This window comes from Caretta caretta, chromosome 3, assembly GCF_965140235.1.
Source record: "Caretta caretta isolate rCarCar2 chromosome 3, rCarCar1.hap1, whole genome shotgun sequence".
In the NCBI taxonomy this organism is placed as follows: Eukaryota; Metazoa; Chordata; order Testudines; family Cheloniidae; genus Caretta; species Caretta caretta.
This window is the reverse complement of record NC_134208.1, coordinates 16,307,472-16,333,310: the sequence shown is the minus strand read 5'-3', so window position 1 is coordinate 16,333,310 and position 25,839 is coordinate 16,307,472. Positions and strand designations below refer to the sequence as shown.

The 25,839-nt window shown below is 42.4% G+C and overlaps 1 protein-coding gene across 1 annotated transcript; it reads right to left on the bottom strand.

Moving 5' to 3' along the window:
* Nucleotides 1-1,978: 1,978 nt before the first annotated feature.
* On the bottom strand, nt 1,979-24,680 carry MEP1A (meprin A subunit alpha). Its single transcript, XM_048846249.1, has 13 exons — nt 24,614-24,680; nt 24,454-24,507; nt 23,216-23,256; nt 23,015-23,090; nt 21,831-21,948; nt 18,748-18,923; nt 13,182-13,403; nt 12,361-12,510; nt 9,209-9,424; nt 6,494-6,967; nt 5,075-5,248; nt 2,713-2,917; nt 1,979-2,126 (listed from the first exon to the last, which is right to left on the bottom strand). The coding sequence occupies exons 1-13, from the start codon at nt 24,678-24,680 to the stop codon at nt 1,979-1,981; spliced, it is 2,121 nt and encodes a 706-aa protein (XP_048702206.1).
* Between the last annotated feature and the right edge of the window lie 1,159 nt (nt 24,681-25,839).

Below are 25,839 nucleotides of genomic sequence, written 5' to 3'. Positions count from 1 at the left end.
GTTCTTCTCTGAACCCTCTCCAATTTAATCAACATCCTTCTTGAATTGTGGCCAGCAGAACTCACAGTATTCCACTAGTAGTCTCACCAGTGCCAAATACAGAAGTAAAATAACCTCTCCATTCCTACTAGTGATTCCCCTGTTTGTACATCCAATGATCACGGGGTTAGCCCTTTTGGTCACATCATCGTACTGGGAATTTTGTAAGTTATGGTACACATAACATCCTTGAAAGGATTAATTTTTGTAAGGCTGCGGCTCCCACCCATAGCTAGCAGCAGCATCATGCCCTCTGTGTGTAATCAGCCAATGACAGTGCTTTCCAATATGGAAACTTGGTGCCTGTTACTGATTGAGGGTGAAATTCCTCCCTGTGTAGAAGCCCAGCATAAGGCCAAGGTACCAATGAAATCATACTCATGGCCTTACTTTGGTGGAACATCACTAGTGGTACTTCATAGGCCTTTATGCTGGCTCTCTGCATGGGGTGAATTTCACCTGAGTGTATTGATCAGGGAGGTAGGAGAAAGTGAGGGAATAACAAGAGAAAAGAGATCTTTGCGGAGGAAGAGGATCCCTAGAGCAACATCACTCAATGACTTCAGTGGGCATTGGATCAGGCCTTAACGAGCAAAACACAGCATTAAAACATCAACAGAATGGCAATAGGGATGGATTTGGCCTTTCAACGCTTAGTGCTAAATTCAAATGCACATGGAAATACACAACAAAGTCACTGTCTTATGGAACTCATGGAAGAGGGGTGGGAATGTTTTATAAAGGAGACTGTGGGTCCTGATATTGGGAGGTGCTGAGTGAATCTGGTGAATGCTGAGCACCCTTAGTTCCTATTGATGGTGGTAGGAAGTGTTCAGTAACAACTAGGATCATATATTATCAGGCGGGGTTCCAGTTATTTTCTACATCTGAGACTTTATTTCCCAAGTTTCATCCGAGAGCAATTTCATGTAGGCAGAATACAGAACTTTTGAAGACAATGGAAGCTCAGACAATAGCAATCGGAATGACACCACCTAATATTTATCGGACACCCGATAGAGTAACTGTAGCTAAGGGGAAATGTGATGGGGTATACCTGACCCTTTGAGGCCCCCTGCTGGAGACCCTGGCCAATCCATCCCTATTGCCATTCTGTTGATGTTTTAATGCTGTGTTTTGCTCGTTAAGGCCAGATCCAATGCCCCCTGAAGTCATTGAGAGTTTTCCTTTGCCTTCAAGGGGCATTGGATTGGGCCCACAGAGCAGACCAGCACTGAAATATTTGATAACTCCATATGGAAGGGTCCTATAGAATTTAATATAAAATGATAACTAGAATTTAATATAAAATTACATCCCTGATATAGAATCCATAGAATGGTTCAAAGATTCCTAGAAAGGAGCTTATGCTGTATTACATGCTGTTTGCCAGCTTCTCAGCTGGTTTCAAGCAGCATAGCTCCATAGAAATCAGTGGAGCTACATCAGCTGAGGATTTAGGCCAATAAGTTTTTAGAGTAATTGCTATAGAGGTTCATTATATTTCTAAAGAAGCCCATTGGGTCTGTTCCTGTTGAATTCTATGGGCTTTTTCCACAAGGGAATTTATCTCAGTCATTTAAAAAGTTCTTCCAGCTACTTTACCTGAGTTTGAACATTGGCTATTTTCCACTGGGTAGATCAAATACATGGGATCTCCTCATTCCTGCTTGTCTTAGAAGAAACAACAATCTGATAAAAGAACATGCAGAAAAGATTCTCCAGGTTGTTCTCATGTTATAAACCTTTATTAAACAGAAGTTCTAGGTGAAGGATCTTTAAATGCTATGCCCTGCAGAGCAAACGCATTGTCACTGAGATTTTAGTAGAACATTTCTATATCCATATCTTGAGAGTTTCTACATATTTTATTCCTGCATCTGTTTTAATTAAAAACCAAATGCTCTCAAGCTCCAGGAAAAAAATCATGCTGAAGCATTTATCTTCTAGTTAGCATGGAAACAATTACGATAATTAATACTATTGTTCCGGCGGCTCCACCAACCATCATTCCAAGGAGATTCCCATGGACCTGTGCAGCCTGGCATCTCTCACCTGTATAGAAGAAGGTGTTGCCTGAGGGACACCTGGGAATAAAAGGCAACAAATGTAAAGGCTTGGTGTGTATTTTCCTGCCCTGCAGGGACATTGCAAGATCATCCATCTACATTCAGAACTCCTGAAAGAACTAAGGGGCCTGTCTGCTGTGGATTGAGGACTGTTTGGTTTGAGAGAGGATGTTCCATCTAGACACAGCCTTGAGCAGGGTCCTATGGGGAACCATCCCCTCCCAGAGCTGAGAAGGAGAGGGAGCTCAAGGAGGCTCCTTCCCCACCAAGATGGCTGGGTTGCATGGGGCAGTTCCCAGTAGAGGGGTTCAGGCCAAGTCTCCCACATCATCCCCACTTCCTTTAGGGTAATTTATGTCCCCTGGGAGCACCCACAAAGGGAGCAGTCCCTGCACTGCCCTGAGGACTGCTAGTAAGAGAATTCCCAAAAGCTGAGCAAAGGAGTGCTGTGTTCCTATCACTGTGCCTGACAATGTGGAGGATTTGATACTAATGTCTGTAGCAGTGAACGGAGAGTCTTATCTTCTCATGAGCTGAATGTCTATTAGATGCATCAGCTAGTGCATGAGAAATCTGCGGCTGGCATGAAAGGGGCCTGTGGTACCTGCAGCTTGCTTTCCCTTTCACATTCACACAGACGCCATCATTTTGGCAAGGATTTGGGTCACACGGGTCTCTCATGTAGGATGGCCAGTCTTCAAGGGAGCCAGTGTTCAGAGCTGATCTCCTTTGCCTTTCAAGAATAAGGTCTTTGGTGATGGATTGAGCAGGTTTAATAGGGACTTCAGTCTTTTTGAGATAGGTGAGATCTTTTGAAAAGGAAAAAAAGAGAGACAGTGGTTAATAGCGACTGACATTATTATACATTGCACTTTTCATCCGAAAGGATCTCAGCAATGGCATATTATCTCTCCTTGCTCCACACAGGGAGCTCTCACTTGTATTGGAGGAAGCTCTGCATGTATAAAAAGAGGAGAACATGCCCCTGCTATATACATTGATACGTATAATATATATCCATGTATATATACATATACTTTCTATATGTATATTTGTATATATATATTATAGAATGGACCAAACTAAAACCTCACAGCCTGGGATGCTTGAAATCCAGATCCACATTTTACAGTCTGAACCCACCACTAACACATATAGGAATCACTTCACCAATAATAGAGATTACTTGGCAAATGACTTCAGTGCAAGGCTGCTATGGGTAGCTTTCTCTGAAATGCCCTCACATGGGGCTAGCTAAAAGGGGGAAACTTCAAGGTTTTAATACATGGATGCCAAGATGGCATAAGCAGGAGGAGTTTCATTTTATTAGGCACTGGGGAATTTTCAGGCTCCACATTAACCAAAAAGCGTAACCAGACTGCTGGCACAGAAAGTTGATGAAGTTTGGAGTTGATGGAGTTTTAAAGGAAGACCTTAAAGCAGAAATAGGTGAATTGGAATATAAAGGGCTCTGCGGAATCATGGTGGAGTGACCAACATCAAATCTGTATGGACACAAGTCCCAGGTAATAACAACAGAAAGATATTAACAGGGTTGTTGTTCCAGCTTCCAGGCCCGGGAAAGGTTAGAACGGAGTGCGCAGTGCTGAGGGAGGCCACAGAAGCAATGAATTCCAATAAACAGTAATCAACGGTGCTTTCAGTTAGCTGGGCATAAACAGATCAAATGTCCTGATGGAACACGGTTTAGAGTGGCAATTTCTCGACATATTAAATGATTGCTTCTTGGAAAGAGAATGGACAAGAACAGAGGCGGAGAGGCTAGTTTCATCGTAGGGTGTGTCTACACTTAAAACACTGCAGCGGTGCACTGTCGCGTTCAAGTGTAGACAAGCCCTTAGTAATACACTGGAGATGGGTAAAGAAGTTAGCTGACCGCCCAAGACAAAAGAATGGAAATTAAAATCTTTAGACTCATGATGGAGGCTATTCAAGCAACCTGCGCAGAGTGTCCCAGAAGGAAAGCATACCCCTCAACAGAAAAGGAAGCATGCAGGCATGTAAGAGAAGATTGGGGATGAAATTTTCAAGTGTCCAAGCAAAATAGGAGACTAAATCTCATTTTCAAGAAAATTAGAACTCTGGGGCCCAGAACCTCAAAGGCATTTAGACACCCAACTCCCACAGAAATTGGTAGGCATTAGGTGCCTAAATACCTTTGAGGATCCGGGGCCTAGGAGCCTACGTCCCATTGAAAGTCAATGATTTTGTCTTCTAAGGATTTTGATTTCCTTTCCATTGAAAGTCAATGGGACTTTGGATCTAAAATGCCGTCACTTTCGAAAATGAAATTTAGACTCCTAAATCACTTAAGCTATTCTGAAAATGTTACCCCAGAAGATTAAATGGCAAAGTTCAAGAGGTTATTCAATCAAAGAGATATCCTTCCAAAAATGGACACCCAAGCCAAAAATAAGCAATCAAGACATAAAACGGAAATTAGGAGCAGGGGTGATTATTGAAAATATACTAGCTCATTACATCAATCAATTATGCATCCTTACTTGGAATACTGTGTTCAATTCCAGACATCCTTTTCCAAACAGACACAGCAGGCCAGATTTTTAAAGGTATTTAGGCACCTAAAGATGCAGATAAGCACCCACTGGGATTTTCAAAAATGCCTAGGTGCCTAACTCTTATTGAAATCAATGGGAGTTAGACACCTAGGAGCTCTTGAAAAATCACACAAGGTGCCTACCTGCATCTTTAGGTACCTAAACACCATTAAAAATCTGGCCCTGCAAAATAGAAGGGGCTCAGGGATTGATGACAATCATTATTGGAATAGCCATCTGAACTGACATTGAAGGAAGAGCCTGTTCAGTTTGATTTAGTTGGGGTTGGTCCTACTTTGAGCAGGGGATTGGACTAGATAACCTCCTGAGGTCTCTTCCAACCCTGATATTCTATGATTCTATGAAGAGAAAGAAAAGATTCTGCACCTTTAAATTCTGCAAAAATAATGAGATCATCATTTTTCAGGAAATTCCTCTGTCTCAGATGTTTGTGAGAGATGAAATTACTCCACCCCCAGTCTAAGCTTCTATTACAGTTGCATGAAGGGTCGAATGTTCCGACAACAGATGGTTTATCCCACATTGAAGTATCATTTTTATCTGCAAAATAATAGGATTATGCATGACTTGTTTTAATCAGCAAAAAGCCTAGAACCAAATGCTATTCAGCGATAGATGTTAAAGCATTACAAGGACTTTTTCTGCATTAAAAAACTAGTGGTGAAGTCATGCCACAAAGTAAGATTCAGATTTTGAAAGTTTAGAGGTTTAGAGGTGTGAGAGTTTAGAGGTTCTGGATTTTATCCATCATTATTGTTCTGTGAAAAATCTTTGTAATTAAAAACATTAATATAGAAAAGATCATACTGAGAAAGGTATGGAGAGATGGGGACTCAGCTGTTGCGGTTTTACTTTACCATCAAACTCTTTATTGTTCTTATTTTTAATTTTATTACAATATCACATAGACGTTCTAGTCATGGACCAGCTGGGTGTTGTACAAACATAGAACAGAAAGACTGCCTCTTCCCCAAAGAAAAGGAGTACTTGTGGAGTACACAAGTACTCCTTTTCTTTTTGCGAATACAAACTAACACGGCTGTTACTCTTCCCCAAAGAGTTTATAATCTAAGTGTAAGGCAAGAGGCAATTGATGGAGACAGAGATATGGATGGGGCGGGGGATTACTGGATGTGCTCTGGATGATGGTAACTCAGAACTCCCACAGATTTCCAACTACTTTATTCGTTAAATAAAATGTTTTGGATGCTTTGCATGATGGTTTTTGGATGACAATCTAAATGCAACCAAGCTGTCTGTATTCAAGTTTGCCAAACCGCAAAATCTGCATGTTCAGTTGGTCAGGTGCATCGCGGGAAGGTGATGCTCTTGTGGTGTTGCAATGTCACATTTTGACACACCACTCATCAGATCCTGTCACTAGCTTGGAAGTATTCTGATCTCCCTGAGCCCATTCTAAGAACACAGGCAGAATTCTGGGTCTTGACTTGGCTTTGAAGAACTTTATATTTAGAGTCAAACTCATATATCTCTGGGCTCATTCGCCCCTATAATAATAAATAATAATTATTAATAAACACCTAACACTTATAGAGCACATTGTTATCCCAGGTGAGCTTGTATCACTATTCCCATTTTACAGATAAGGAGTCTGAGGCACAGAAAAGGGGAAGGGACTTGCCCAAGGTCACCTGACCAAGTAATAGAACAGCTGGGAATTGAAAGTAGGCCTCCTGACTCCAAGTCCCATGCCCTCTCCACTGAATCACACTCCCTTTCTCTTGTGCATGCTGTTTCAGTCATTTTCATGCAAAAGCCACTTACCTGCCAAAACTTGGCTCTTGTCTGTTGTGAAGGTCCTGCTTGAGGACATCCTGTTCCTGATGTCAGGGTACTGGTCTAGCACCGTTAAAATAGCTTGTCTGTTCTCAGCAGGCCATTGCAGAGCATCATCATTCTCTCCACTGCACAAGTGAAAAGAAATGCGGGTGTAATCTGGAAAGTAGGAATTAGATGTGCCACGAGGATACAAAGATATACCGTAACCATAACCCTCAGGGCTATAAAACCGGGGACTACGCATCACAGAGCCTGAAACAGAAGTCTGGAGAATATGGGTGAAGTTCCGAATGAGCCACACAGCATGGGGGCATGGTGTCTCAGTTAGGGTGACATCATCAATAAAAATTCCACCAGATGAGTTGCTGGGATTGCCCCTGAGTCCTTGGAAGACGTATCTGAACTTCTCTTGAACATTGAGGGTCACATGGGCAATTTTCCAATTGTAGTCGCTATCTCCTACCGGAAGAAATGAGAAAAAGGGACACAATTAATAACAATATACCTTAGGCGTGGTCTACATTAAAGAGTTAGGTCAGCACAAGGTGGCTTACATTGACCTAATAATGTCAATGTCTACACTAGAATGCTGCTTCCGCCAAAGTAAGTGGCCCACTATGCCAACATCATGACTCCACCTCCAGAAGAGGCACAGTGCTTATGTCGATGTAGTTAGGGCCCCACCCCTGCCCTACCACTGACTGTCAGTCGCCTCCTCCCACACCCTGGCGTGACAGCCTGAGCTGTCAGCCAAGCACATGGCTCACCTGGTCCCCGGCTAACAGCTCGGGCTGTCAGTGCCAAGGCAGCTGTCAGTGCTGGAGTGAGGGAGGGGACCCAGCTGTGAGCCTGGCATCCAACTGACAGCTTGGGCTATCAGCACCAAGGTGATGTGGGGGGCAGGGGACAGATATTATCCCCATGCAGGGCTGCCAGACTCCAGCTGACAGTGTCCCACAATGCCCCACTTCAGTCAGTGGACGCTCCTGGTGAGGACGCGCACCACCGACAGAAGAAGTGTGGACGTGAATTACAGTGGTATCTATACAGTGACTTGAGTCGACTTAATTTTGTAGCATGGACAAGTCTTTAGTAGCACATTTATTGTTCTCCAACCACTTATTTAAACCGCATACTAAGACATGTGGATTCCCCCATAACCCCTCAGGGTGGAGATCTCAGGTTGTTGCTATTATACATTTATATTTCAGTATCACCAGAGCTCAGCTAGGCCAGGGGCCCATTGTGCTAGGTGCCATACAAATATTTAGTAAATGGTAGACTCTAACCCAAAGAGCTTACACTTTGAAAGACAAGAGATAAGAAGTCAATGAGACAAACAAGAGGCTCAGGGAGGCTGGCACCAGCTGTCCCAATATCACCCTGATTTTGCCAAGGTACAGTCCTTCATCCTGAAAATCCCACCTGCAGGATATTTCTAGGTCCCCCAAACTCCCTGGGTATTGCCACCACAACAGCACCATTTCACGATAGCTGAGTTTGTGCTGTTGAGCAAACCCACAAAAAGTGGCAACTCTCAACAATGTTTGGGTTTGCATTTTTTTAACTTGGTCTAAAGTGATCTCAAAATAAACCATCAGGGTCAGATCCTTTCTCAAGGTGACTCTATGGCAGTCGTTAGAGTGACACAAGGGCTGAATGTTGCCCTTTCTGTTGTAGGAAAGCCGGATTCTGATACCTTTACTCACACTGAGAAGCACAAGACTCCTTGAGAAGTCCAATTGATTTCTACGTGTCAGGTGCATTGAAATCAGCAGGATTGCTCATGAAGTCAGGTGTTATTTAGTATGACTGACATACTATCAGAATATGGACTACTAGGTCTCTGACTTTGTGTGGTCCATTCTGAGACCATTCGTTAGCTAACCCTTCACCCTTCCCTATTATTCCAGGCTGACCCCAGGATGCTCTAAGTGTTCTCTGTTCAGACACAAGTTTAAAGTTTGATGTCAAAGCACTTGTATTAGATGGTGCCACTTAAATTCACAACAAGAAAAGGAGTACTTGTGGCACCTTAGAGACTAACAAATTTATTTGAGCATAAGCTTTCATGAGCTACAGCTCACTGCATCCGATGAAGTGAGCTGTAGCTCACAAAAGTTTATGCTCAAATAAATTGGTTAGTCTCTAAGGTGCCACAAGTCCTCCTTTTCTTTTTGTGAATACAGGCTAACATGGCTGCTACTCTGAAACCACTTAAATTCAGTGAATCATTGGAACCATGTTCTACTGGCAAGCAATAAGGAGTTAATGAATTTTCTGCATGGAAAATGCTCTAGAAACAAATACATGTGCAACTTGTCAGGAATGAAAGGTCTTATTTGCATTAACAATGCCAAGGATCATTGCTCCTATTTGCATGAGAACAGTGATTAATTACCCCTCATGGTGCAAATGTAAATCTTTTACAGTCCTGCTTTGCTCTTACCCAAAGCATTAAAATGGTGTCCTATATTGTTTGGGACCATCCGAATTTCACCATCCAGGGCTTACATACAGCCATCCACGTAGTAGGTATGTTGTGCTCAGATACCAGAATACCTACCTGGATAGCAAGATGCTGACCTGATTGGTTTAGGAAAACTCTTGTGTTTCTGAACCAGTTTGTCTCATTTCTGAACACACTATGGTATCCCTCACCCACCCCAATTTTTTGTAGTCTAATATTTTCAAAAATACCTTGAAAGGTTTTGACTTTAACCAGCATGTTAACAGTCCCGGTGCCATTATCCTTTCTAACCCAGATGACAAGCTTGTCCAAGGGGCTTCCGGAGATCTTATAGAAGAACTGGAGACACTGCTGAGTTCTCTTTGGGTAAAGGATCCGGGATTCTAGGAGAGCCATATCTTCTGCCTGGCCAGAGCTAGTGCTGAAGTACATGAAAGAACCAGCATCTACAGAGAAAGTGAGTATTAATTATTATTAATTATTAATTAATTAGTTATTAATTAACACATAATCATAATAAATTAATTATTAATTATTGCCTCTTCTTAATCTTTCTGCCTGCTGCATATGACTTGTGATTGCATAAATGTATGTGCAGTGCAGATAAAACAGCTGCATGTACAGTTAGTGGTGCTTTTCTTAAGCCTCACAATGCCATCATCTTTTTAGGTATTATCTCATATCCCCATGTCACCAACAGGGAAACTGAGGCACAGAGAGGCTACACAGAAGACCCAGGAATAGACTGGGGTCCAGCCCCTGGATACTTTCTCTAGTCACTAGACTGTACTGTCACACAGCGAAAGTCCCTTTAGTTACACCTGTGAAATAAAAAATAGGGGTGTGACATTTTGGGGATCACACAGACAGGAAAAGGGTTCTGTCACTGCCTGCCTTATAACTTTGGGTGCCTTAATGCTATGCTGCAATAGCTCAGCACTCCGATACCAGCAGCCAGCCTTCAAGCATAAAGGGCTTCCACCCACCTAGTTACTCCTTGTAGGGTGACCCCAATAGCCCGTCTGCTCCCGAGCCTCCCCATATCCATCCCCTGAGTTCTTAACAACCAGACACTTGGACTTTTTCCATTGGGATCATCATCCCAGAAGGAGCGCAACCGGACCCAGTCAACAGATAACTGCTCAGGGTAAAAATAAATAAAAAGTTTATTTAATAGAAAAATCACAGATTCAGAGATGAAATCACAAGGAAAAGAAAACACATAACGAGTTACACAGAACTTAACCATAGAGACACAACCTCAGACTTTACACTTCAATATTAGCGAAATCCCCTTCTCTAACACAAGTTACCTATTGCCGCTGAACAGTTTCCCAGCATGCTCTCTGTCCTAGAGGGGATCCAGTTTTTAAGGAACAGCACCCTGCTTAGATGCTGGCCCTGCGTTTCTGCATAGCCTGCACTTCAAACTCCTTCCCTTTTAGCTGGGGGGTTTGCAGTTTTTTCCTCTTCCTTTCAGGCTATGAGAATTCATGGTTACAGAGAGTGGGGAAACTCCCTCCAGGTTGCCTTAGTCCACCAACCATCATCTTGGAGTTAGTTTCATGTAAACAGCTAGCCTGGGAGGTGCCCTGCCTGCCTGCCTGGTGGGAGGCGACACGGCAGCTGCACCCTCGTTACTAGGACAATGTTCTATACATATCTCCACGCATACATTCATAACCATCTGAAGAAGTGGCAAAGAGTCCTGTGGCACCTCATAGACTAACAGACGTACTGGAGCATAAGCTTTCCTGGGTGAATACCCACTTCGTCGGAAAAAGAAAAGGAGTACTTGTGGTATCCAACAAAGCGGGTATTCACCCATGAAAGCTTATGCTCCAATACATCTGTTAGTCTTTAAGGTGCCACAGGACTCTTTGCCGCTTTTACAGATCCAGACTAACATGGCTACCCCTCTCACATCTGAAGAAGTGGGTTTTTTACCCATGAAAGCTTATGCCCAAATAAATCTGTTAGTCTTTAAGGTGCCACTGGACTCCTCGCTGACCTCCTAATGACCATCAAGTTTCGGACATTACATGCTTTTCATGAAAGACCTTACTTAACCTACACTTACTTAACCTACAGTTCTACTCTGTAACATTGTGTAGAACCCGCTGATTCAATTGCTTATCCCTTGGGGTTCAGAGCCCCCTGTTCTCTCCTGGGGTGTCTGGACATTGATTGTCACAGGAGGGGAAAGAATTCAAAGAAAGCCTGCAGGCTGTTCTATTGGTGACCCTTAGATTGCTTCCAAGTATCATTTCCCATTCCTTGTTTAAATTGTATCTGATCCTGTGTAACCATTCCTGAGAGAGTGTGAGTCTCCGTGTCTTCTTCACTTTTGTGGCTGGTCCACATAAGGGGATAAGAGTGTACCACAGCTGCCAGCAAATGGAATTGCTCCTTTAGCTCAAATGATAGCGGCTCATGCTTAGGGTCATTACACCTGCACTTCTTACTTAGGCAAAATTCCCGCTGAAGTCATATTTTCCCAAAGTCTGAGGGAGTTCTGCCTGACTACGTAATGGAAAATCAGGTCCTTAGTTGTCAAACAAGCCTTTGAGAATTTTTCTTTACTTTAATGTGTGAGCAAATTCTTCCTGGACTGACACTGCCGGGCTCTGTGACTGGCTCATGCTAGGGACTGACTTTGCATTTTTTTGTGATGCCACTCGTTTGAAAAACAGAAAACTGGGGATTTTGTGTAAAATTGTCATTCAACACATGAATAGAAGGACCTTAAAAATCATTGTTGTTTGATTCTTTAGGAAACCAAATATTGACCTGAGACTGTACCAGCCTCAACACACCTCACACTTCGTTTATGTTTCAAATGTAACAGTTATCAGAGATTTGCGTGCAACTCTTCACTCTTATGTTGTGCTAAAATCACTGTTAATCAAACAGAGGTAGATAGGGTAGGTCACATTCCAGCATATATTTATTATGCCTCTAGTTAAACCATAAAAAGTGTTCTTTGTCCTCTTTGATATTGCTGATATGGTCTAGAGAATGCAGTGTATGTTGCAAAAAGCTTCTGATTTGGCACTGGTAATATCAGCACCTTTGTTCCTCATTATCAAAAGGAAGCACATTGCCAAGGTGCTGGGAAAAGGGAAAAGGGTGCTAGCATGGTCAGGGTCATAACAAACAAGCCTTCTTTAGAACAGGATCCTCCAAGATAGTCATGCTTTTCCTGGCTTTGAAGTACCTTTCAGTTTGATCAGCTGCCAAGTTTTTCCAAGTGTTGGCTGCAATGTTACCATCAGTCTGAAGCTGTCTTTAAAACACAGCTGTCACCCTCGCTAAGGCATGAACAAAGTGACCTTTGGGGTCCCTAACTTGTACTCAGGTCCGTATTTATTTTTTATTTTACCTTTGCAGCGTCCGAGGAGCGTGTGGTCTTCTTGTCCCATGAGGCTGCTCTTCTTATGGACCCAGTCTGCGTCATCTCCGGTGCCCTGAACCATGCCACAGATATTGGCAAACTCAAAAGCACACTGGTCCAAAAGGGTGTGAGTTGAAGCTGAAAGAACATGCATATGGTTAAATCCAAAGAAGACTCTAGTAAATAAAATGTGTTTTAAGGAAGACTGGGATAATGCTGTTCAAATTATTTTTCCCTTCTGTACGCTTTTCCTGAGGGATACATTTCTATGCAACACATCATACGGCCCATATACAATCCTGCAACCTTTACCCTCCCTGAGTAGTCAAAATCATTCCTTAGGGAGCTATTACACAACTTGTTGGTTCCTGAAGGTAGCAAATAAAATCAGCTATCCCTGACTGATGCACAGCCTGACAATTGGCTGATTTCTTGGAGTTATCACAACTGCAAGGATCTGAAGGACGAAGAGGTTAATTCATTGAGGGGGATCCCTGAATAAAGCACACATGAAAGGAGGCATAGAATTGGATGAGTGTAAGTCTTTCATTCACTTGCTGGACTGCTTCAAAAGCAGTAATGGCTAGCAGAGACCTAGAAAGGGATTGGGATGGGGAAAATAACCTGCTCCACACATCACTCATCCCCACAGTAAGGTAAACTGAGGACAAGTTTTCTATAGCTCCTCCCAATTTGGCTCTCTCATCTTTTTATTTATTTATTTAGACATAAAAATGAAGGGGGAGCAAAGAAATCCTGTTAAAGTCCAAAAATGTGGATCACTTGACAATGGCTCAGTATGGACTTACTGCAGTTGTACATGCGATTGAGTCTTTCTAAGTCAACGGCGCTGAAATCCAAGCGCTGCCCAATAATGTCATTAAATGCTGGTATCTTCGCAGTGATTGTTGGGACACTCTCGTTTTTGTTAAAGGATAACGGCTCATAATGCATTACTGAGTCATAATCGTAGGGGGTGTTCAAGTCGGAGATTAACATGTCGTCGTACTTCACAAAGTTGTGAGATTGGCCTGGTGAAAGAACAAATGAGTGATTCATTTTTAAAATGGTCAGAATCTTTCCCAAGGCAAAAATGTCCCTGAGATGGACATACTAAAGCTCAAAAGTTACAACATATTAATGCAGAGCGGATATGGTGGATTCAAAGACAAATACCATATGGTTAGAATTAGAATCTTACATTATTGGTTTATGAAGCAATTTTGACAACAAAGTCCTCATATTTTAGATCCCAATTTTCATTTCACGTGTCTTCTGCTTGTGCACATTTAAATAACTGCCAGATTCAGCTTTTGAGAGCTTTCACTTGTGAAGGCAAATGATGGAATTTTCATGCATGAACTATATTTGTGCTTGACGGTCACTCAGCTTGCACCTGTAAATAGATCGTAAGAGCCAACTTCTCCCTAACTCACACTTATGTAAACTAGTTCAGTGAGAGCAGAGTCTGGACTTGAGCACATGAGATGGCATGCACTAGTAACAGTGCTCAGAAATGGTGCACGTATATATAAGGCCACATTTTGAAAAAGTGGTTCTGAATGTTTTTTCCTTTTCTGAAGGTCCTCAGGCATCTCCTTGTTTCTGTCTAATTTGCTTCCCTTCTCTGCCTCCTTTATGCCTCACATTACAGCTAGTCTTCTTCTAGCTATGGCCTTGATCCTGCAAAGTGTGAAACTCTCTGGCTTCAATCCAGCAAAGCATGCAGATAACTGCTCCATTTTACTCATGTGAGTAAATCTGTTGACCTCAGTGGGACTACTCACACACTTAAAAGTTAAGCCCAAGCTTAAGTGCTTTGCAAGAATTGGGGCCAGAGTGCTCAGCACCTCGCAGGATTAAGCCCTAAGGAATGATGAGCATGCCTCATTCTGGAGTCTTTAATTACTGATGCAAATGTTTGCCTGGGTATTCGGTTCACTGTAGAACAACCAGGGGTACTTCTTCTCAGGAGGGGGATGGATGCAACATGCACCCTTAGTCTGTAGAGTGCTCCCAGCCCCCGCTAGCCTGTGGGACAAATTACATCTTCCATTTAGAGCTGAGTGAAAATGCAGTTTTGCCACACTAGATATAACATTTGCTGCAATTTTATCCATTTTCACATCCCTATGACACTAAAACGTTAATTTGGCTGCAGAAGCACATGAAATCGTAACATTTCCATCATTTTCCTAAAAACAATGTTGCTATAAAAAAAGGAAAGACCTATTTTTTCAATGAAAATAGTCTCTATTTAGTGCAAATAATTCACAAAAGGGACCAGTTTCAAGCTTGCAGAGTTTGAGGGAAAGAGAGGGAAAAAATTAACATTTCAAACTATACTGTGAATGTTTTGGCTGCTTCTCACTGCTATGAAATTTCTTATTCTTCTTAATTAGAAATAGCATGTGGCCGCACTGAATGAACAATTATTACTAAATAGCCTCAGTTGTACTATTTCCCAGTGTAGCTTACTGGGGTAAGCAGCTACATGCTCAACACAATGGTCTGGGATTCAAGGCTGAGGATTATCTGAAAGTTTATGTTTATTTCCTTTTAGAGATTTGAATTGAGACTTTGACTGGATTAATTATCAGAAAGGATGTCACTCCTCCCAGGGTAGCACTATAGCTTCTTATAGCTTGGAGGCAGGTAGTCTACGAGAAAATCAGTTCTAACTTTTAGATGAAGATCCGTTCTAAGACGAGCATGGCACTAGCTGCCAATAGAAGAAGCAGCTGGCAGGTTGCACAAATATTGCCAGTGATTCAGAGCCAGAGATTATCCAGTCTTTATGCAGATGCAAGATATGAGGAGGGCATGCGGAACCTTCCACTGTATCCCCCGTGCAGTGCCCAGCTAGAGTTGCAGTCTCTCAACTCCCCTAAGAAACTTTAAGAAGTGTTTTCCCTCAGTAAGGCCTGCAGGATTTATCCCAGCGGGAAGTGGGATCTATAGCTTGTAATGACACCTGCAGAACATCGTACCTGCAGTAAAGTTACGCTAACATGCACTTGCTATATTTTTTCCTTTTTTGCATTAGGCAGGAGAATGTTATAATGCTCCCAGTCAATTACCATTTTATTGCATGTGTCATATTTGGGCTGAGAGGAGGCAGAGAGGGGTGTTATTGATCATGTGAAAAGAATAAAGAAAACTGATGACTGGCTGGCTCCAGGGATCAAGAAGGCTGATGTGTTTAATGTCTATTTTGCTTCAGTCTTCACTAAAAAGGTTAATGGCATTCAGATACTCAACACAATTAATAGTGACAACAAGAGGGAAGGAATGCAAGCCAAATTAGGGAAAGAACAGGTTAATAATATCAGATAAATCAGATGTATTCAAGTAAGCAGGGACTTATGACACTCACCCTAAGGTACTTAAGGAATTGGCTGAAGCCGTCTCAGAACCATTAGCAATTACCTTCAAGAGCTCATGAAGGATGGATGAGGTCCCAGAGGACTGGAGAAGGGCAAACACAGCATTTGTCTTTAAAAAGGGGAACAAAGAGGACCCAGGAAATTATGGACTAGTCGGCCTAACTTTGATACCTGGAAAGATACTGGAACAAATTATTAATCAATAAATTTGTAAGCACCTGGAGAAGAATAGGGTTATAAGGGATAGCCATAATGGATTTTTCAAAAATAAATCATGCCAAACCAACCTAATTTCCTTCTTTGATGGGGTTACTGGCCTAGGGGGGAAGCAGTAGCTATGACATCTCTTGATTTTAGAAAGGTTTTTGACACAATCCCACATGATATTCTCATAAACAAAATAGGGAAATGTGGTCTAGATTAAATTAGCATAAAATGGGTGCACAACCAATTGAAGACCATAGTCAAAGTGAGCTATCTCTGGTGTGCTGTCAGACTGGGAGGGCATATCTAGTGGGGTCCCACAGGATTCAGTCCTGGGTCCTGTGTGGTTCAATATTTTCTTTAATGACATGGATAATGGAGTGGAGAGTATGCTTATAAAATTTGTGGCTGACACCAAGATGGGAGGGGTTGCACACACTTTGAAGGACAGGATTAGAATTCAAAATGACCTTGACAAATTGGAGAATTGGTCTGAATGAAACAAGATGAAATTCAATAAAGACAAGTGCAAAGTACTACACTTAGGAAGGAAAATTCAAATGTAAACTACAAAATGAGAAATAACTAGGATATTGTTATGCACATGCACAAAATGGTGGCTAGATGTCAGTACTGCTGAAAAGGATCTGGAGGTTATAGTGGATTACAAATTGCTTTGGGCAGGGGGTTGGACTAGATGACCTCCTGAGGTCTCTTCCAACCCTAATCTTCTATGGTTCTATGATTCTATGAATGTGAGTCAGTGTAATGCAGATGCCAAAAAGGCTAAAATCATTCCGGGGTCTATTAACAGAAGGGTCATATGTAAGACAAGGGAAGTAATTGTCCTGCTCTGTGTGACACTGGTGAGGCCTCAGGTGGAGTAGGGTCCAATTCTGAGTGCCACACTTTAGGAAAGATGTGGATAAATTGGAAAAATTCAGAGAACAGCAACAAAAATGATAAAAGGTTTAGAAAACCTGACCTATGAGGAAAGAGTAAAAGAACTGGGCATGTTTACTCTTGAGAAAAGAAGACTAAGGTTCAAATATGTTAAAGTCTGTTATAAAAAGGATGGTGATCAGTTGTTCTCCATGTTCACTAATGGTAGGACAAGAAGCAATGGGCTTAATCTGCACCAAGAAATATTTAGGTTAGATATTAGGAAAAACTTTCTAACTATAAGGATATTTCAGTTTGAAATAGGGAGGCTGTGGAATTCCAAGGCAGGCTGTGGAATTCCCATCACTGGCGGTGTTTAAGAACAGGTTTAACAAACACCTGCCAGGGATGGTCTAGGACCTGGTCCTGCCTCAGCACAGGGGACTGCACTAAAGGACTTCTCAAGGTCCCTTCCAGCCCAGCCTTTCTATGATTCTACTATTGGTAATGGGTTGTGGAGCCTTTCAACACATCTGAAAAATGGGGATAATTATACTCTCTGTCTTGTCTATTGTAAGGACCAGAGACTGTTTCTTACTATGTATTTGTTCAGCACCTGGCACAGTGGAACCCCAAACTCAGCTGAGGCATGTAGGCCCTACATTTAATATTATTATTGTATTTTATATTTAAATCCAGCTCAAGTTAATATCGTCTGAAAATTATTGCCATCTGATGACTGACTGGTGATCTAAGTGAGGCGAGTTGTTCCTAGTTCAGTTTAATGATGAAAAACATGGTATGTAAAGCCCACATCAAGAGTTGCCCATCCCAGTCATGCCATGTTGGCAGTCCCAACACAGACGTTAAGGAAGGAATTGGCATGGATGTTCAACTCCTCTCTCGCTTCCAGAGACCTTTCTGCCACCACACGGGTCAGACACATGTTGGGGCAGAGCTGAGAGAGCATGCATATACTACTGTTATCCGTTTAGTACAAAATGACAGCTATTCAGTTTGGAGGACAGAAGAGAGTATTTTTACCATCAGTTAATTAGATAACTGAATTATTTTGGTACATTTTCTTTCTGTTTGTCTTGCATTTATTTAGTGCTTGTGAAAGGTGGTGAGTGGATAGCCCTGAACATTGAAGTCATCTGTTTATCACATATGCCATGGGCAACAACACCGCAAGCTTCCCTATACAGTCCCACCAATGTACCTCAACACTGAGCAAAAAGAACCTCCTCTAAGAGTAAAAGAGTGGCTCATGGTCTTGATGCTGAGATTAGCAATAAGGATGCCAATGGAGGTGATATTTATTACATGGTCACATGGGACAGGTTATTGTTGAACCTCAATTCTTCCATTCTTCTACTTTTATGTGTGCGTTCTCCTTTCCTTATTATTATTTATATCACATTAACCTCTAGCACTAGGACCACAATGTGCTAAGTACTGTATAACTCCATAGTAAAACACTGCCCCGGCCCCAAAGAGCTTCTAATTCAAAAAGAGAATACAGAGAAATAGGGAGAGGGAAAACAGAGGTAAAATGACTTGCTTAAGGTCACACAGCAGGTTACTGGCAGAGCCAGGAGCAGAACCCAAGGCTCCTGACATCTAGGCCAGTCCCCTATCCACTAGGCAATGCTGCCTCTCTGATCTGTGTTATCCCTCAGGGGGGGAAAAAAAAGCAGAGCTGAGATAAAATGATGTCGGACTATCTACTACATCTAAACCTGCACGAGTATCAGCTTTTAGAGATGTCTGACGCTGCACCCTTGACTCTCATCTGGCTCTAAAATTCCATGTCAAGAGGCTTTAAAATCTTAGTGTATTAGTGAAAAAAATAAAATACTCTCTGTACTTCCCAAAATCTGTATTGATATTTAAAACTGACCTGAAAGAATTTCATCCCACCAGATGTTCACGTAATCATCCCGATCTGTCCTCGACTGTTCATGATAAAATCCCATCGCATGTAAGAGCTCGTGTTCTACAATAGCTTTATGGTCACACCACTGCCCAATGGAAAGGTTTTGTCCTGTCTGCCGATCACCGACCATGGACCAGCACCTGAGAAAGAGAGAGAGTGCACAGTCATATAACCATAGAAGTGTAAGACTGGAAGGCACCTCAAGAGGTCATATAGTCCAGTCCCTGCACTCAAGGCAGGACTAAGTAATAACTAGACCATTCCTGACAGGTGTTTGTCTAACCTGCTCTTAAAAACCTCCAATGATGAAGATTCCATAACCTGCCTGGGTAATTTGTTCCAGTGCTTAACTACCGTGACAATTAGGAAGTTTTTCATAATGTCCAACCTAAACTACCCTTTCTACAATTTAAGTCCATTGCTTCTTGTCCTATCCTCAGAGGTTAAGAAGAACAATTTTTCACCCTCCTCCTTGTAACAACCTTTTATGTACTTGAAAACTGTTATCAAGTCCTGCTGCAGTCTTCTCTCCTCCAGACTAAACAAACCCAATTTTCTCAATCTTTCCTCACAGGTAATGTTTTCTAGACCTTTAATCATTTTTGTTGCTGTCACTTGAGAAGAGTTTGGAGGTCTGTATTTAAGGACTCAATTTACTTACTTTATCCAAAATGATGTTGAAAAAAATGTTCACATAAATATTTAAATAACCAATGACAGGTTTCAGAGTAGCAGCCGTGTTAGTCTGTATTCGCAAAAAGAAAAGGAGGACTTGTGGCATCTTAGAGACTAACCAATTTATTTGAGCATAAGCTTTCGTGAGCTACAGCTCACTTCATCGGATGCATTTAGTGGATGCATTCACTGAATGCATCCGATGAAGTGAGCTGTAGCTCATGAAAGCTTATGCTCAAATAAACTAAATAACCAATGTTATTATTTATTATTTGTTACGGTGCTGACAATGTGCTCAGTGTTGACCAAGACACAGAATAAAGGCAGTCCCTGGCTCTGAAGACATTATCACAGGAGGCCAGTATATGACAAGTTATGCCTGTTAGACAAGCTCATTCACAATGTCTTAGGTCTACTTGTGGCACCTTAGAGACTAACCAATTTATTTGAGCATAAGCTTTCATGAGCTACAGCTCACTTCATCGGATGCATACTGTGGAAACTGCAGAAGATCTTTTTATATACACATTAAGCATGAAAAAATACCTCCTCCCACCCCACTCTCCTGCTGGTAATAGCTTATCTAAAGTGATCACTCTCCTTACAATGTGTATGATAATCAAGTTGGGCCATTTCCAGCACAAATCCAGGTTTTCTCACCCCCCCCCCCCCCCCCACACACACACACAAACCCACTCTCCTGCTGGTAATAGCTTATCTAAAGTGACCACTCTCCTTACTATTTCCCCTTGTTTTTTCCTACCCCCCCCCCTCAGATGTTCTTGTTAAACCCTGGATTTGTGCTGGAAATGGCCCACCTTGATTATCATACACATTGTAAGGAGAGTGATCACTTTAGATAAGCTATTACCAGCAGGAGAATGGGGTGGGAGGAGGTATTTTTTCATGCTTTGTGTGTATATAAAAAGATCTTCTACACTTTCCACAGTATGCATCTGATGAAGTGAGCTTTAGCTCACAAAAGCTTATGCTCAAATAAATTGGTTAGTCTCTAAGGTGCCACAAGTACTCCTTTTCTTTTTGCGAATACAGACTAACACGGCTGTTACTCTGAAACCTGTCTTAGGTCTACGAGAGTTAAAAACATAAGAACGGACATACTAGGTCAGACCAATGGTCCATCTATCCCAGTGTCCTGTCTTCCAATAGTGGCCAATGCCAGGTGCTTCTAGCAGTTGAAAGTTTAAGGACACCCTGAGAATAGGGTTGTGTCACTGACCACCTTGGCTACTACCCACTGATGGATGTATCCTCCATGAACTTATCTAATTCTTTTTTTAACCCAGTTATGCTTTTGGCCTTCACAACATCCCCTGGCAACGAGATCCACAGGTTGGCTGTGTGCTGTGTGAAGAAGTACTTCCTTATGTTTGTTTTATTGCTACTGCCTATCAATTTAATCAAGTGACCCCTAGTTCTTGTGTTATGACAAAGGTGTAAATGACGCTCTCCTATTCACTTTCTCCACACCATTCCTGATTGTATAGGCCTCTATCATACCCCCACACACACACACACACACAACGCTTAATTGTCTCCTTCCTAAAATGAACAGTCTGAATCTTTTTAATCTCTCCTCCTATAGTCCCATTATGGGTGCCATTTTGCCATGAAACACATGGCCAGACTGGATTACACATACAGACACCATCCTCATCAGTGAAGACTGAACCTTCCACCTCTTGTGCTAAAGAATTTGTCACTAGTGGGATTTAGGATGAGAGGCACTTAGGCATCTTATGAGGGAGTATGTAATGTGCTGGGATCTGAGCTATTGATTGGGCCAGCAGGAGTTAAGAGTGTTGCAGAGGCAGCATGCTCAGCATTTAAGGGAAGGGAACACTTTATGTCATTCACTGGTGACTTCTCTGGATGACTCAGAATTGGCCCTGATGGGATCCAGAAAAAGTCTCTTCAGTCTGGAGGATAAATGAGCCAAGGCAGAGTGAAGGACAGGGGAAAATATAATAATCTTTTTGACTCTGAAAAGTCCTTTAAGAAACCATGAGATAAAAGAAACATACATAAGTGATATACTGGATAAGATTCTTATCTTTTTCTAGCTGCCTCCTTTGTACTCAGTGATCTGGGGATAGTTTATACACAGGAAATAAAAACTGTGTTTCAATAACTTGAGCTTTCATGGCATCTTTTCTTCCAAAGATTTCAAAGCCCAAATTCTGCCTCCCAACACCCCTGCAAAATAGGTAAGGAGCGTACATAGGGATCACTTCACCCATCACTGAAATGGAAACATCTCTGGGGAAGAAGGTGGCGACTGTTTAAGGGTGTGCAGCAAATCTACCCAAAGAAAATTAAACAAGAATCTAGGAGGTTATCATAATACTTGCCCATTAGATTTTTGAAATCGTATATAGGAGCGCTCTCCTTCATATGGCTTGAAATCCACACAAGACTTAAGACGGAACATTTCAAACACTTCAAGTATGACACCCTTGGCATTCAGATCTGGAAAATATATTTCAAAAAGTACCATTAATATATTGTAGATCACTTGTCTGTGGAGATAAGCTATATGCTGTACATACATTATGCCAGTGGTTTTCAAACTTTTTTTCTGGTGACCCAGTAGAAGAAAATTCTTGATGCCCGTGACCCAACGGAGCTGGGGATGAGGGGTCTGGGGTGTGGGAGGGGCTCAGGGCTAGGGCAGAGGGTTGGGGTGCAGGGGTGAAGGTGTGAGGGGGTCAGGGCTCTGGGTTCGGGGTGCAGGATCTAGGGTGGGGCCATGGATGAGAGGTTTGGGGTGCAGGAAGGGGCTCTCGGTTTGGGGAGGGGCTCAGGGCTGGGACAGGGGATTGGGGCACGGGGTTGGGGCGGAGGGTTACCTCTCGCAGCTCCCAGTCAGCAGCACAGCCGGGATGCTAAGACAGGCTTCTTGTCTGTCCTAGCACCGCGGACCGCACTGCACCCTGGAAGCAGCCAGCAGCAGGTCTGGATCCTAAGCGGAGGCGTGCAAGAAGCTCCGCGTGGCTCTCGCCCACAGGCACAGACCCCCCCATCCTCCCGCCAGTTCCCATTGTCCAGGAACCGGCCAATGGGAGTGTGGAGCCGGTGCTCAGGGTGGGAGTAGCGTGTGGAGCCCCCCTATCGGCCCCTGCCTAAGAGCCGGACCTGCTGCTGGCCGCTTCCGGTATCAGAAGAGGTAGGAACTAGCCTCCCTTAGCTGGGCAGCACGGCTGACAGGACTTTTAAGTGCCCAGTCAGCGGTGCTGACCAGAGCCTTATATTCCGCAACCCAGTACTGGGTCGCGACCCACAATTTGAAAGCCACTGAATTATGCTATATCGCAGTCAGAGACAAACACTTTAAATTACATTTTTTGCTATATCTTTGTGATGCTGTGGAATTTGATCTTAAGTGTAATTGATGGGCCTGCTTATTAGTGTATTTTTTAAAGCTTTGAATGTCATAATGTCATTTCTCTTAGGGTCAAATTCTGGTATCATGTTAACTCCAATGAGACCAGCATTTGGCCGTAAAATTTGAAGAATAAAATATAGTCTGCTTTACCTAAGTCATCACCCAGAATATAGGGAATGGGGAACTTCCATCTGTAGGCCTCATTTCTCAGTGCATTACGCTCATTCTGTTGAAACAAGAGGGAAAGATTAACAGTCAGTGGTGCATCCCTTGGAATAGGGAAGAGGGATAATAGTAGTACTGCAAATATGATGTGTACGAATTACATCCATGCATTTACAAAATACTTACTGGCAGTAAGATATCCCCCTGAAATAGGTTCAGGCCAGCAGCTGAAAAGCAATTTAGGAACAGATTATTTAAATGGAATCTCAAATACTGTATCTTATATCCTGAAAAATGCTGAGTTTATAGAATCATGGAAGTTTGAAGTCCACAAGCGACATTTATGGATAATTATGAAGGGCCTGTTTCTAGTCTCACTGAAGTAATGGCTCTGTCCCTAAATTAACAGCAGATGCTGCTACCTGATTTGACAGGTTTCTAAAACACATGTTACGAGAGGTTTACTCTGCCTTATGGCTGTCTATGCTCCAATGTCTTTGCTTCACTATAATCTTCATATAAGCTTCATAGATTTCAAGTTTAGAGGAAACTATTCTAATTATTCCGATCATCAAGTCTGACCTCCTTCATAACACTGGCCATAGGATTTCACCCCCTGATTCCTGCATCAAGCTCAGAACTTGTGTCTGGGCTTCGGCATCTCTTTTAGAAAGAGATCCAGTTCTGATATAAAGACTTGAAATGATGGAGAATCCACTATGTCCTTCGGTAAGCTGCTGCACTGACAAGAACGGAATAGATTTTATATATATATAATCAAAATCAGATTACAAAAAATAGAAAATTAAATGAGGTGGGTTCATTTTGCTACGTGTTTTTCCATGTAATTTCTATACAGTTCAGACAGAAACACAGTAAACCACTAAATTACTGCCGACTCTCTAGAACCAGCTGTTATGGCGGGTGGGGGGGGAGTGCTAACTGGCTTCTAAAGCCATTCCTAATTGGCACCCCACTCTGGGCCATACTGTTAATTGGAATAGTATCATTCACTTCAATGTAAATTCCCCTCAGCTATAGATCTGGCCCAATAGCTCTGAGTCTTCAGGAGAGAAAGGCTCTCAGCCCTAGTGGCTGTTCATTAACATCACAGAATTACCACACAGGTCAGTATGACCTCTGGTTTTCATGCAGGAGAAGCCCAAGGTTTGGACAGCAGGATTGTGGCAGGGCTAAGATGCAGGAACACTGGTGGTGCAGGAGGATGGTCAGTCCCAGCCTGCCTTCATTATGTCTGTTTATGTCCATTGATCTGACTGCCTGCCCTGCCTGACCATGTCACCCAGTTTAAAAAAAAAAAGACTACAAAAAAAATTAAAGCTTCTAAATATTAGAAGGTTGCACCAGCATTTTGCTTACAACCATCTCAAAAGGACTGCATGGGAATTAGAAATGCAACCCACCTAAGTTTATTGCTGGAATGTCCTCCCTCAGTTCACCAGCATCAGCATCGCGTGCTGTAAGAAAAGCAAATTAAGAAGAAAACATTATGCATCCCCCGCTCCACCCACAAAAAATAAAAGAAAATATCTCAACCCTAGAAATAGTTTACCGAGTCCTTACCTTCTCCCTTCGGAAGGTGTCTAACCTGAAAGAGAGTAAAGTACATGTTGTAGAAGTTGTGTAACATGTGCTGAAAGAGAGGATCTGGCAATACAAGAGTTAGACTTACCGAGAATGTACTGCAATAGGCAAAGCATAATATGAGACATAGGCATGAGGAAAAGTAAGTGGAAACCATTCTTGCAGCAGAGAGAGAAAACAGAGTAATTTACAATTTACAACTTTCACATTTTATAGAGCAGTTCCTTGAACTTTGCACTTATCATCAGGAAAGAAACTTTGAACCCATCCTTTTCACCAGGAGAATTATTAAAATAGTAAAGATTTTTTCAGTGACATGAGATGGTGTCATGATCATTGTTCACCTAAGTCTATTTGCAAGAACACGTAACTGAGCAGCCTGATATCTTTCTGTCTTCATTCCAAAAGCTGAAGGGCCAGACTCCGATCTCAAGTATGGCTTCCAGGTCTGAATTCGGCCCAGAGATTAAGGAAGTTATCTCGTTGCTGACTGCAGTTCACTCTGTCAACATTATGGGCCAATTCTAATCTCAGTTACTCTAGCAAAAATCCAATTTAGCTCCATTTGCTTTATGCTCAAGAAACATGCACTGTAAACTCGGCAAGGTGAACTTTGTGGCATTTCCTGGTCATAGAATGCTAGGGTTGGAAGGGACCTCAGGAGGTCATCTAGTCCAACCCCCTGCTCAAAGCAGGACCAATCCCCAGTTTTTGCCCCAAATGGCCCCCTCAAGGATTGAACTCACCACCCTGGGTTTAGCAGGCCAATGCTCAAACCACTGAGCTATCCCTCCCCTATAGGGTCCTTCTGTCTCTCCCTATAGGTTTTACCACCGGATGATATAATATACCTGTAACATAACAACAACAGCCTTGTTTTAAGACAGTCTGCACACAAACAGTGGAAAATGTATGTATGATGAGCTCCTGGCTCAAACTTCATACAACAGTGGTTGGCTTCCCAAGCTACCTCTTTCTTCTTCTTGCAGACTCTTTGCTCTGTACTTGTCAATTAATGTGTCTATTATAGCCAAAGAATCAGTGATAGCTATAGTTAAGGTTCCCTAAATGTGTACATTCTAACACTTTTTCATTTTCTCACGGCTTTCTGAAGCTTTCAACCTTCCGAATTGAATTTTTCCAGGTCTGATTTCCGAGTGAGGGTGAATTGAAATAAATGTGTCTGATTCTCCTAAGAGAGAGCA

Bases quoted from the DNA above. Each gene is read 5' to 3' on its own strand.
- MEP1A (XM_048846249.1), bottom strand. From the start codon at position 24,680: ATGTTACACAACTTCTACAACATGTACTTTACTCTCTTTCAGGTTAGA. The intron at 23,257-24,453 runs GTGGGTTGCATT...ATTGCTTTTCAG, and splicing joins CATTCCAGCAATAAACTTAG to CTGCTGGCCTGAACCTATTT. The intron at 6,968-9,208 runs GTATTTTTGAAA...TTCTTCCGGTAG, and splicing joins TAAAGTCAAAACCTTTCAAG to GAGATAGCGACTACAATTGG.